The sequence below is a fragment of the Exophiala oligosperma genome, assembly GCF_000835515.1.
Source record: "Exophiala oligosperma strain CBS 72588 unplaced genomic scaffold supercont1.38, whole genome shotgun sequence".
Lineage (NCBI taxonomy): Eukaryota > Fungi > Ascomycota > Eurotiomycetes > Chaetothyriales > Herpotrichiellaceae > Exophiala > Exophiala oligosperma.
In genome coordinates this window covers 17,581-29,909 of record NW_015622855.1, presented here as the reverse complement: position 1 = coordinate 29,909, position 12,329 = coordinate 17,581, and the positions used below count along the sequence as shown (strand labels likewise).

At 50.1% G+C, this 12,329-nt stretch overlaps 3 protein-coding genes across 3 annotated transcripts in view; 2 read left to right on the top strand and 1 right to left on the bottom strand.

The window, feature by feature from the left end:
- Nucleotides 1–1,905, top strand: part of PV06_11519 (uncharacterized protein) — a gene marked incomplete at its 3' end in the record, with an annotated part of 3,704 nt that extends 1,799 nt beyond the window's left edge. Inside the window, exon 2 of the mRNA XM_016413210.1 lies at nucleotides 61–1,905. Within this exon, the coding sequence (XP_016256406.1) occupies nucleotides 61–1,905 (1,845 nt within the window). The remainder of the gene's footprint in view (nucleotides 1–60) is intronic.
- Nucleotides 1,906–5,223: 3,318 nt separating this feature from the next.
- PV06_11518 (uncharacterized protein) lies at nucleotides 5,224–6,151 on the top strand. The gene is made up of 2 exons (XM_016413209.1): nucleotides 5,224–5,815; nucleotides 5,883–6,151. Exon 1 carries the CDS (start codon nucleotides 5,337–5,339, stop codon nucleotides 5,811–5,813), a length of 477 nt encoding a protein of 158 aa, XP_016256405.1. The 5' UTR covers nucleotides 5,224–5,336; the 3' UTR covers nucleotides 5,814–5,815; nucleotides 5,883–6,151.
- Nucleotides 6,152–8,082: 1,931 nt separating this feature from the next.
- Nucleotides 8,083–12,185, bottom strand: PV06_11517 (uncharacterized protein; the record flags this gene model as incomplete). The annotated part of the gene is made up of 5 exons (XM_016413208.1): nucleotides 8,083–8,924; nucleotides 9,000–9,013; nucleotides 9,594–9,715; nucleotides 9,906–11,331; nucleotides 11,385–12,185. The coding sequence occupies 5 exons, from the start codon at nucleotides 12,183–12,185 to the stop codon at nucleotides 8,354–8,356; spliced, it is 2,934 nt and encodes a 977-aa protein (XP_016256404.1). The 3' UTR covers nucleotides 8,083–8,353.
- Between the last annotated feature and the right edge of the window lie 144 nt (nucleotides 12,186–12,329).

Sequence of the window (12,329 nt, the reverse complement as noted above, 5' to 3'; positions counted from 1 at the left end):
GTGGCTCGGAAAGATGGCTACCTCGTCGAAAACGAAGTGAAACGCGGGAAATGTGAGCAGAAAGTACGACACGCTTCGCGCTGGATTCCGCGGTCAAAGCTCAGAGCCATTGGTGCTTCCTTTGTCACATTCGTCCAACGTGCCCGCGAGGTGGTCGTGGTGTGGGGCGATAGCTACCATCAAGGTGGTACCGTTGGCCCCACCGTTGCCGAAGCCGTGAACTATGGCGGCCCTGGTTGGAGCATCGAAGGTTACTCTGAATGCAGCCCCAATTGCGATGGATATCCTATCCCAAATGCGTTCTTGGAGTTCCGTTCCCCGAATGAACCACAGCGCGAGCAAGGCGGCGAAGTTTCACAGACAGTTCACGCCTCGGTCCAGCCTCAAGGGAGCGAGCGACTAGCTAGAAACCGTCTACCAGCTCCGATTCGGGACGGTAAAGCGACAGCGAGCGAACTTAGTATGAATAAGCAGGAGGCCAGATCCCAAAAGAGGCGCAGAGACGCGCCGATCCCGCAGCACTCCCGCAAAAAGACCACGATTCACACCATGCACAGTTCAGCCGATACGGTAATGACTGAAATTGAGATCCGCAACGATCTAGTCTCACGGATGGTGACGGCCATTCGGAGTAGAGACGCAATCCAGCAGTTCTTCGATATTGTCCACGGTCGTCGAGACCCCGAACCCACAGCGATACGAATATCTCTCACCACAAATACGTCTAAAAGACAACTTTGGATTCAAGATCCGGCCCAAATGCTCGAGAACGATGTGAAATACCTCAGTATGCTTTCACGCAAGACTACCTTTCATGACTTCCTTACTCGGTTGTTCCAAGTCCGTCTTGCCGATCATGTCGACGAGATTAGCCGTGGCCGTCTAAGGAGTGAGCCAGCTGTCATTGCAAAAATCCTTCAGCGCACGGGGATGTCGAAGCGCCAGTACCTGTACCATCGAGATAGAGGGGCGAAGTGGCGGGAATACTGTAAGGCGTTTCCAGGTATCCTTGGCTTCATTCCCTTTCAAACTCAAAAATTTAGCTTTTCTTCAACGTCTTGGCTCAATCTCGACGAAGGAGACTTTGCCTCCTTACTTTCTCATCTGAAATCCGAGTATACGTCCGCTCTCTGTGTCGCGGGGAGAGCATTTGAACACTCCCTGGATCCCGCGGCAGACGATGTCGATTTCATCTGGGAAAACCTGAGCGTATCATTGCACAAAATTTCGGACGGAGAGTTGGTCTCCATTCTAGGTCTCTTCCCAGCAAAGGACGAAAACAGATATGATCCCGGTGCCTATCCAGAGTGGCCCAGACCTGACGACTGGCCCAACGAGTCACCGTGGCCGGTTGATCCAACATCCCTGCCTCCTTCTGGAGGGGTTCAGTGTAATGTGTGTCATCAGAGCAACTGCCCTTGCGGCCTATGCCATGAGAGAAATTGCCTTTGTGCCGCCACTCGTCACGAGACACCGCCTCGCATTCGGAATTATGACGACAAATATGGGGGCAAAAATCGAGGTCTGCAAGCCGTCGCGAAGGAAGCGGGCCAAATCGCCTATTCGAAGGGCACCATTATCGCCTTCCTTACGGGGACGTTAGCGCCTCCCAATACGTACGACAACGGTCAATGTATACAGGTGGACCGCGGCGATATCATTGGCGAGCCCACAGTCGCCCAGATCAACTGTGCTGAGTCCGGCAATATCTCTCGACTGTTCAACCATAGTTGTGAGCCATCGGCCCGCTTCAAGGGCATGAGGGTATCAGGGAAGTTTAGGATCGCAATCGTTGCTGAACACAATATTTATGATGGGGAAGAAATCACTGTCCACTACGGCCAACAGTATTGGAGAAGGGCAAAATGTCGATGCCCTGTATGTCGATTAGGCCGGCGACTCTAGATTGCATATCAAGAGGGTGTGAGTATTAGGATCCGCTCCGTGGGCAACGAGCCATTGCATCAGCTCCCGATCGAATAACAATATTGTCGGTGACTTGTGGTTCTGGTGTTGAAGACAGATGATCGCTCAAAACACTATCAACATGTGGCAATGCAGCTATTCAAGACGTATAATCAGTAGAAAAGCCCTCAGCCGTGAAGAAAGCTGTATATAGCGTATATGCCCTAGAATGAGGTTTCTAGGACACCTTATTCGGCACGCTCGGGCCACTCAAACAGACATATCTACATTAGTCGAGGATTCCCAATCAGAGACGGTACGTATGCTTCCAGCGACTACGTTCGTAACACATTAAATGATCCATTATCTGCGATTCATTTACTAAGCGCCGATGTCGCCCTTTTATCTCAGATTTTGCATCCTTCGACACACACCTCTCACACACACACACACACACACACACACACACACACACACATACTCACACGCGAATATACACAGCCACAGAACGACGTGAACTAAATGAGAACGAACTTCCATCCGGCGATGCACTTCCTTTGAGCACGGAGCTCTAACAGAGCAAAGTATCAATAAAACTATGCCCGACGTCCCGGATGAGGTACAGTACATGGTTCAATCAGCATGGGCGTACTCGTCACCCCGACGAGCATCGAAGACAACACAATAAGCGAGGTGGTATATGCTACTGAGATTCCACTCCAGCGGATGGAAGTTGTGTGCACTGAAAGACTTAAGGCGAGCACTAGTCCGGCGTAGTAAACGACGGTTCTAAAAGTAGACTGCCAGTGGTACTGTGTCGTCCAATGTTAAACCAAGACTTACGAAACAAGCCAGGATCTTTTGCAAAGAAAGCCACGATCCATAAGTAAAAACTGCTCGCGGCTCCCCCCGATCGGGAAACAGGGTGATGCCGCCCTTGCTCACCCCTGGCTCGCGCGAGCCGGGTGAGCGATCTTCCGGTCAGCGTAAAATTATGCAATCTCGCCAATGGGATCAGCCAGAGGGTGCGGGGCTAACAAGAACTCAGTCCATGAAGAAAATCACCAAAAGGATAAAAGGAACAGCTTAATGCTTTCAAGGCATAGCTGCTTGTTCAATGATCCCTTCAAGCTACGGCAAGCGAATATATCGTGAAGGAAATGAAAATATTGGTAATTTGTTCCACCAGGCGAGACATTTCTGACTCTCAGCTTAATTGCCTTGCGCTCATTTTCACAAATACCTTACACACGAAGCTGATTTCGATACCAATGTCGTGTCCTTGTTCCATCTGTGAGGTGTTCAACAACACAAGTGATGATCTCCGAGCGGTGCGTCCTCCACCAATGAAATCATATTACTGGTTCCCCTAACCTGGCTTCAAAAGGCTTCTCATCGAGACAAGCTCGAAGAAGGAAGGCAGAAGCTGCATAATTACTATGGAGACAAGGAGAAGATGACAGATGAGCAAGAAAACCAAGTATACGAGAATCTCATCAAGCTGGCAAAAGAAAATGGCCTACATGATCTGAGGAAAACGCTACAAGAGCTCTACAATAGTCCCTTCTGCAACCTTTGGCCGATACGGCATATGCGATCCCGAAGCCCCCGTCAGCATGAATTCCAAAGAGGTCGGTTTCTCAAATGAAGAATTGGTTTCGATTATTGATTCGCTTGACCATCGTCTAGACCTTTGCTGGGACCGTCAGCATCAAGCCATGCCCTCCTCCGGGACCCATGCACCTCAATTCCAACGCATATCTTATCTTGGCTGGGGCGCTACCAGACAAAACTGCCATCAGCACTGCATATGTCATACCGGAATAGGCTTGGATCCAACAGGCCATCAGTCGACCAAGGTATGGCAGCGTGATCGAAATTCACAAGTTCTGAAAACGGATCCTGGCGGGAATCGATGTGGTAACGGTCAGACTCTTTCAACATGGGCCAGCCTGGTTGAGCATGATGGGAACTGCCCCAGAGGTGTGTCGTTGGCGATAAGCTGCTTTTCCCAACTCGGTGGGCGTTGTACGAGTTTCCGTACAGTATTGGAATTCTTGGTAGGTGCCACGGTGGCAGAATGAGGTCCTGGTTCGTTTTCGGAGTTTGCCACCGGCCTTGGAAAACATCAACAGGCCAGTAGTATGACACCAAGTGCCAAATTGCGCCAAAGTTGTCACTGCTTTTCACAGTGATTATTTTCTTGATCAGGCTTTCGGGTTCGATGTGCTTAAAGTTCACCAATGGGCCATAAAGCCGTTGGTGCCCATCGTCCCAGCCATTCTTCACCAGCAGAGGTGGTTTGTCAGTTTCCGTGTTGTGTGACTGATTTTGCGCAGCTGATCGCTCTCCATATATGAGAAACTCGCCTAAGACTCGACTCGGGCTCCAATGCCGCCCATCAGTCCAACGCTGAATGCCGGATGATTTTTCCTCGTAGATGAAGATTTGTCCGCCTTGTGCGACGGAAGGTCGTTCTGACGAGGTAGGTCGTCTCTTGATCACTTGCAGACTGCCTCGGACGCACGCCTGGATCAGCATCACGGCATCTTGACGGCAAACCCGAAGTATGAAGACTGGAGGTCAAGATCAGACTGCATCATAAAGGCCCAGGAAAATCTCGAGTGAGTGAGGAAGACATTGACGCCTGGAAAATGGGCAGTACTTATGAACCACATACCTCATCCAAAAAAAACAGGTCGATTTCAATTGATTCAAACCTCCTTGCATATGTGGCACAGAGTCCCGGGTGGCTGCATAAGTGACACGTCGTTATAGATGTAACAAACCACATCGTTACCGAGATGGTGATACATTGTGGAACACAAATAGTAGGACAATACTTCTTCTTTAAGTATGGGTGGCGACGGAGTCAAATAAAGAAACCTGAGGGTGCTTTCATGCTTGAAAGCGAGCATGAGACGTTGTATCAACCATGTTGAGCTAGCTAATAGGTCATGCATGAAGAGTCACCATTGTTTGATCATCGGATGGCACCACAGCCATCACAGCTCCTTGCATAGTGGGCAGATCACAAAGTTTGACACCATGTGCATCTGTGCATTTGTGAGAGACCATATAAAATTTAGTTTGGCTGGGAACTTGCTTCCCAAAAGCAACCGTCAAGCTTTTCGGTCATAAAGGATATTAGGGAGCAAGCCGGAAAATTTGGTTGCGAGCGTCCCCGGACTCAACCCGACGTGGACGAAATACGTTATTCTGTCTTCGCGCTTACTCATCCTCTGCCAAGGCCACAACTTCATAAATGTGGCTGGCTTCTTGAGCGCCTGCAGAGGTCGGGCTTTGATCATGAACTAGCGGCCACAATAATCCGTTTTATAGAGGAATTCAACCATACGTTGAACAATACTGCGTCTTTTTCCGGGAAGTCGAGCTCGAAGTCGATCGATTCCTGAGCTTTTCAGTCTACAATGCCCTTCCGTGCCCCGGCATTGGTTGAACGCTATTCCACAATGGATATCTTGCAAAATATCTTTGGGTGTTTTGGAGCTCAAAGTGTTGGGCTTTCCGCCGACCAGCACAGTACCCACCCAACGCCAGCCGATGAAAAAGAACTTGCCCGCTCGTTCCTCTCCGTTCTGTTCAATACAGAAAAGCCCGGTCGAGACCTCGAGACTCGTCTTCGAAACATTGTATACACAAACAGGTGGTATGAGGGACTTGCAAAGCGCATCCTGGACGGCCTTGTTGCCGCAATGCAGTCCGGAAAAGCCATGAGTGGGGCAATGAAAGAAACGTATGACAAAACACTCGCTATCGCCGGTGACTTTACGAAAGAACATCCTGTTCTTATTGCAGCCATACTTACAGTCGTGGCTATTGGAATATCGGTTATCTTGCACCCTGGGTTGTCGAGGTCTTGGGTTCGGAGAGTTTGGACCAGCTGAAGGTGAGTCATCCTGCAGCAGTTCTGAGATCAAGAGGTGGCGAGGCCATTCTGTTTCTGACATATGCAGGTTCATTCGCCCCTTTTGGGCACTCTACGTTTCCTGACGTCGAGGCTGGCTGGCTCGGTATGAAATGGGGAAAGGTTTGGCTGTGCACCATTCTACCAGCCAACAGTGTTGCTCGACACACTCCTCAGGAAAAAACAATTTTAGAGACGGACGATGTCGTTCCGGCTCGTCATTTGCCAACGCCCACAGAATCATGCCCAACTAGAACAAACCTGGCATCTCCCCAATGTAGAACGAGTTAGGACGGTCGATAATCTCTAGAGGCTCCCATCCCCCTCGACATTCATGTCTGCTGAAGTCAATAACCATGGCATTCCCTTGTTCGTTGACGACGAGGTTGGAAAGGGTTAAGTCGTCGTGAACATATCCCTCTGCGTGAACGTCACTCAGGCCACGGATGGCGCCCATTGGCAGCGATCTTCCCATGCAATGCGGCCGCCGAGTAGGTCGATGACTGCGCCGTTTTCGAGGTGGCTCTTCAGCACGCCTTTCACCAGCTGTTTCGTGTCATTGAGCACAACAGCTTCCAACTCCACCACGTACCCGGAATCATGAAGAGCATAATCTGTTCACCGCATCCCGGCCTGGGAACGTCTTCCCCGTGTAATACTCGTCATTTTATTGGACTCTGTAGACAAAGCCGGAAAGATGAGAGTCCAATTGGCCAACGTGCAAAAATGTGCGCAACAGTATCTCGCGATGGGTACTGAATAATTTCCTCGTTGTCTTCACGTACGTAGATATGTAATCTGGAATCGACAGTCCGGATCGCAAGTTCCGTGGTGGTCTCGAAATTTGAGATTTCGTAAAGGTTCTTGTAGATGGATTCATCTATCTGCAGCCCCTTGTCGTCTGAAGATGCGAGTCGTGCCAGGTCCAGTTCCACGCCTGGGCGGGTCGACAATTATAAGCAATTTTCACCCAACGCCAATTGTTTGAGTCTTCAGCATAGTTGAAGAAGAGTTTTCCAACATCCATGCCGAGCCTTTCGGGAAATTGAGTGTCCACCGACTCTGGGCTGGTGTAGCGGGTACTGTTGGGCAAAGGGTGGTGATTTATTGTTCTCTGCGACAAGAAATGGTCCGGTGTCAGCTATCGAACCTCCGGTGAGAAGTCTCCGCACGTTTTGACGGTTTGCAGGCTTTGTATTTTGTGACTGCCACGAAGATCCCTAGCAGTTTCTTCTTCCTGAGGCTCAAACCGTGATCTATTCAACCCTGGACATCCATCGTGAACTCACAGGAAGGCAGGAGAATATGGTCATTTAGCCTGTGAGTTTTCGTACAGGCTAGATTTCTCTGGAGGCCAAAGATTTTGTACTTCTCTCCACAGCTGGCAGGGAACTCGGGGAGCAGAATAGTGACCTGTATTTGAATATGGAGCCATCACCACCTATAGAGCTGTGTGCGCTGCTTGCCGCCATGACAAAAAGGACGCCCATAACCCATCGGATCTCGTACATTCAGCTTCTTTGAGCTTCTTACTGAAGCGTTCGTTCCGTCTTAAACCACTGGCAAGGTCTGACCCTGCTCTATAACAGCAGCTGAAAAGTCCCGCCATTTCAGCCAGCCGCCTCAGACCCAACTCCAGCTTCAGCATCGCGCATACATTGATGCAGCTCAAGCCGAGTTGTTCATGCTGGCCAGTGTCGACGGATGCTCCTCTCCGAGCACCTTTTCCTTCAGATTCAACGTCTGTCGGTGCATCTGCTCCGCCTCCTCATACGTTCCCTTGCTAACATTCGCATGCATGCAACAGCCACCCGTCGGGAAAGATCCCAACCGGGATGATGTGCTACTACGGTCATCCCATGAAGCTTTGTCTATAGGGATTATCACAGAGATCGGACAGGGTACGAAAGGCCGGAAAAACCCTCGCTGTTCTCAACAATCCAGTCGATAAAAGCACATTTCAATCTGACAGACAAGGACTGAAGTAAGCTAGACGAGTTTTACGGAGGAAGGCTGCATTTGCTAGGCAATCGCATTCTATGGATACGTGGTGGAGCATTATTAGAACTTCATGGAATGATCAGTACACGTTTCATGCATATGTTGATTCACGGTTAGGCGAAGGGAAGAGGGAGTGTATGTATGTATGTAAAATTTCCATCTGGTCAATCTATCTTTAACGAAGGTGGCTGAACCTTCTCTGCAATGTTCCTGCGGAACGATGGCTGGACTTGCAATCATCGAACGATGCCCGCCTCCATCACTCTCCGCTTCGGTCGCACTTGCACCGTCCGCTTCAATCGCAACCTCTGTCGATACGTCCGTACCTTCGCATCCTGTATCTTGCCAACACGCCTCGGAATTGCTACCAAGTCAAGCCATTGCTAGGGGTACGTATGCCATATCTGAGCATATTTGGATTTCTCTGCCCATCAATTGAGGCGGGCGTGGTGCCGGAACCGGCAACCTCGAGGTCTGAAAAGAGACCCTGGAGAGTGTGGTTATGAAAGTGTACGGAATCTATTGACATAGGCCAAGTTGGCGGAACATGATGCTCACTGGCCTGTGGATGCCCCGTAGGCGCATCATTGGCGTTGCACTGCTTTCTCCCGCTCTGTGGCTGTCCCCTTGGTGGTCATATGGTATCGAATTTCCCGGTCGGTGCCACGGTTGCAGGATGAATTCCTGGTTTAGAGCCAGGGTCTGCAATTGGCCTCGCAGAACATCAATGGGCCGGTAGTAAGACACCACGTGCCAAGTCGTGCCAGAGTGACCTGTTTCATTGACCTTGATGGTTTTCATGACCAGATTCCCCGGGCCAAAATGAAAGGAGTTTGCAAATGGGCCATAAAGTCGTCGGTGGCATTCTTCCAAATCATCGTTCTCTGGCAGTGGTTTGTGGTCACTCTCTGTGGTGTATGCTCGATTGGCCGAGGCCACCTGCTCGCCGTAGATAAGGAAGTCGCTCGGAATCCGGCTTGGGCTCCAGTGTCGGCCATCGGTCCATCGCTGAATGCCGGATACTGTCTGTTCGTGCACGAATACATGGCCGCTTTGTGCAATGGAAGGCCGCTCTGACAGGGTTGGCCGCCTGCGGACGAAGTTTAGGCTCCCTTGGAGTCAAGCTTGACTCAGGATTACGGCGTCTTCACGGGTCTCGACGAACCCAAAATATGAAGGCTGGAAATCGTGTTAGACTGCATGTCGAGTAAATCATGATAATTTTGGTGGTGAAGAACGCACGGTTAGGAGCGCAGCTGCAGTGGTGAGAGTATTTATGAACACCGTCCATGATTCAACATGAGGTGGCCCTTTTCAATCGATCCAGACCCCCTTGTATGGGTCACACCGAGTCTCGGGTGGCTGCACAGCTGGCAACCCCTTACCGATGCGAAAGACCAGATCGTTGTCGACGTGAGACATTGTGGAACATGAATGATATCGCGATGTTCTTCTGCAATCCGCAACCGTGGGGAACGATGGGCTCACATGAAGAAGTCCGAGGGTGTTTTTATGTTTGATATGCCAGCAACAGATGATGCAATCTTTATGGCACGCCTGATCGGAAATTGTCATCCCTGCATGGACTCTGGAAATCTGCCGCCTGTGTGCCTATATCAGGAGAGGTGACGACGAAACTATGGCCTTGAGTAAGATCATGCCATTTATCTCTTGGTTATACGTCGGTCTTGGTATCTCCGATTCTCAAACCACCCCTATATGATTCAGTCCCTGCCTTTGTCAAATGAGGGCAGCTTACTCGGACTTGGTCAATTGTCATGTTCGCTCGCTCGGCGGTGCTTCGAAGCTCGTCTTCAGTCGCATTTCTATTGAATTGGTAGGCCTCCTTCAGGGCAGCGAGGTCTTCGAGTCTAATGGTGTCTTAGCCAAGTGTCGACATCAGAGACAAAATTATAACCCTGCCATGTTCTGCGTCGTCGTCGAATGGGGGGCTGAGGAACTTCCGGACCATTATGGGTATCCTGTAGTAAGCCTCTTTGGCACTGTGATTCATAGCTCGATCGTCCCTGTTGCAGAACTTGAGCAACCGATGGTATACCTAGCGACTTACAAATTTCGATCGCACCCTGAAAATCTATGTACGAACCCGACCCTCTGACCCGTTCAAATTCGAGATCCGGCCTCTGTTGTACGTATTGTTCTACGTCCATAGATACCAATCTCGTTAGGTTCGACACGTTCACCTTGAAATCTTTCTTGCGAACGGCTACTTGTCCATCGTCAAGACAAACCTTGAAGAAGACCTCGGTATGAAGAATCTGGAGGGGAAGACCTTGTGTTTGTAGCTCTTGAGGGGCCGGCGGTTGTCTTGGCGTCGGTCGTTCTTGATGATTGTGTGAGCTTGCTAATGGTAATACCGGAATCCATCGCGCCTGGACCTTGGTATTATTCATGTCTGGGCCGTCGGCACGTGAGTGTGAAGGTGTCATAAACTTGAGGGACGATCGGGAAACATGTAACAGTCGATCAATCGTAGAATCGGTCATTTCATTGATTTCGTTGTTTTGAAAAGTTGCGCCTCGATTGTCCCATATGAAACCTTCCGTCGGTGGTTGTGGGAGTTCAACTTGCTCGGTGTCATTCACGGTCCGTCTGCGTTTGGCAGACCTGGTGTCGAGTTGTTCTCGAAACACGGACGAGGTCCTCTCGTCATCCCTAGGGATCAACGGCGGCGAAGGGCCTGCTGACCGTAGCATAGACCCCTCACTCCTAGACGCACGGACATTTTGCGCCAATGTTTCCATGTGCGATAGAGGTCTGATGATCGTCGACGCTTCTTCTATGTCGATGTCGTCGGTGCCGCGAACAGGGTGTAGTCGTGGGGTCAAATCTCCCTTCTGTGCAATTGATTCGCTGAAAAGGTTGCTTTCTGACACTGTGTTTAAGCATTCTGCTGCAGACAGTCGCTCTTGAGGATTCCACTTGAGCATGTGCATAGTAAGAAAATCAATCAAAAGGTCGGACTCCCAATCATTGGCGCTCTCTATGAGACTTCGACACCAGGAGACACCCTCAGATTGAAGAGTTTCTTTCTGTTTGGCTTTTCCCTTCCGCTTGGCGCTTCCATGCTGAGGGAGTCCATATACGAATTTCATTACAATCACACCAAGAGACCAGATATCCACAGCGTTTGTGTAATGTTGACCGAGGAAAATTTCTGGAGCTGCATACATCCGAGATCCACAGAAAGTCTTCAGATCCGATCCGTCCTGGGCCAATCCAAAGTCCGCCAATTTGATGTGGATCGGCGTCCTGGAACGCAAAAGGATATTTTCTGGCTTCAGGTCTCGATGTGTGATGTTCTGGCTGTGGAGATAAGAAAGGCCTTCCAGACTTTGTTTGCAGATGACCAACATATCAGTATCGCTAACGGAAGAGACTTGGTCTTGCGCTGCCAGGTTTCCCAGCGGCAGGTACTCCATCACTATGAAAGGGTTCGGTGCAGTCCTGGAGTCGACAAACAGCACGATATGGGGCTGGAGAGAGTCAGAAGAATAATAACATACAAAGATTTTCAGCATGTGCTCACATGGCGGAGATATTTCATGATCTCAACCTCCTTCTCCCAGCCGTTCTTGTGGAAGAACTCTTTTCCAGCGTATTCATACCCGGTAGTAGCGTCCAGCACCTTCCTAACCCGTCCAAAAGCACCCTTGCCCAGTTCTTCACGCTTTAAATACACCGGTCGTCTGGTGGGAGAGAGAGATTCGCTCGGTGCGAACGAGGTCCCCTGACTGCGTAGGATGAGGTTGTGGAAGGCCACTTCATGTGGAGGAGGAGCTTCGGCCATAAACCTCTTCACATTATCCTCATATTCTGTCGCATATGTCTTATAATGCTGGGGTAGGTGGACATTAAAGGCGAGCTCCCGCTTGTTTCGCAGTGGTATCTTCGCTCTGATCGTTTCATACTCTGGGAAGAAGATCCACTTGAAGTGATTACGAAGATCGTTTTTCCCCTGGCCGTCATAGCTGACAATGAGACCATTGTTAGAATCATCCCAGATTGCGGGCCGTTGTTCGCTGTCGAAAGAGATGTAAAACCGCGGTCTTGTCGACTCAAGGAGGACATCACACAGGTCAGGATCACTTCCAAAGGTGACACGACCCTTCACTTTGGTCTCCTGGTTGAATCTCAGCTGGATGCGGTGGAAGTATTCTAGTTCGTTCGCTGGAGTTTCGTCTTCGCCGTATTCGCTTGGCGTGGTCCCACGGCTAATAGGAGACGGCTTCACATATCGGTCTGCGTTGTGTGGTAAACGGAACGAATCGATCGTCAATCCCCATTCATCAAAAGGAGTTAGAGTCAAGAATATATTCAAGTCATCCATTCTGTCTCGTCGTACCAGTCCTAGGGGACGAAGAGGAACTACACTCAGGGGCGGCTACTTCCTACGCTTATACACTCTTGCTGCCTCTCGTGGAGGATGCTTGACGGCCCCAGATCGACGATCCCGTAGGTTCGCGCCGGCGCT

Excerpts from the sequence above, each read along its gene's own strand:
- PV06_11518 (XM_016413209.1), top strand. The coding sequence starts at position 5,337 with ATGCCCTTCCGTGCCCCGGCATTGGTTGAACGCTATTCCACAATGGAT.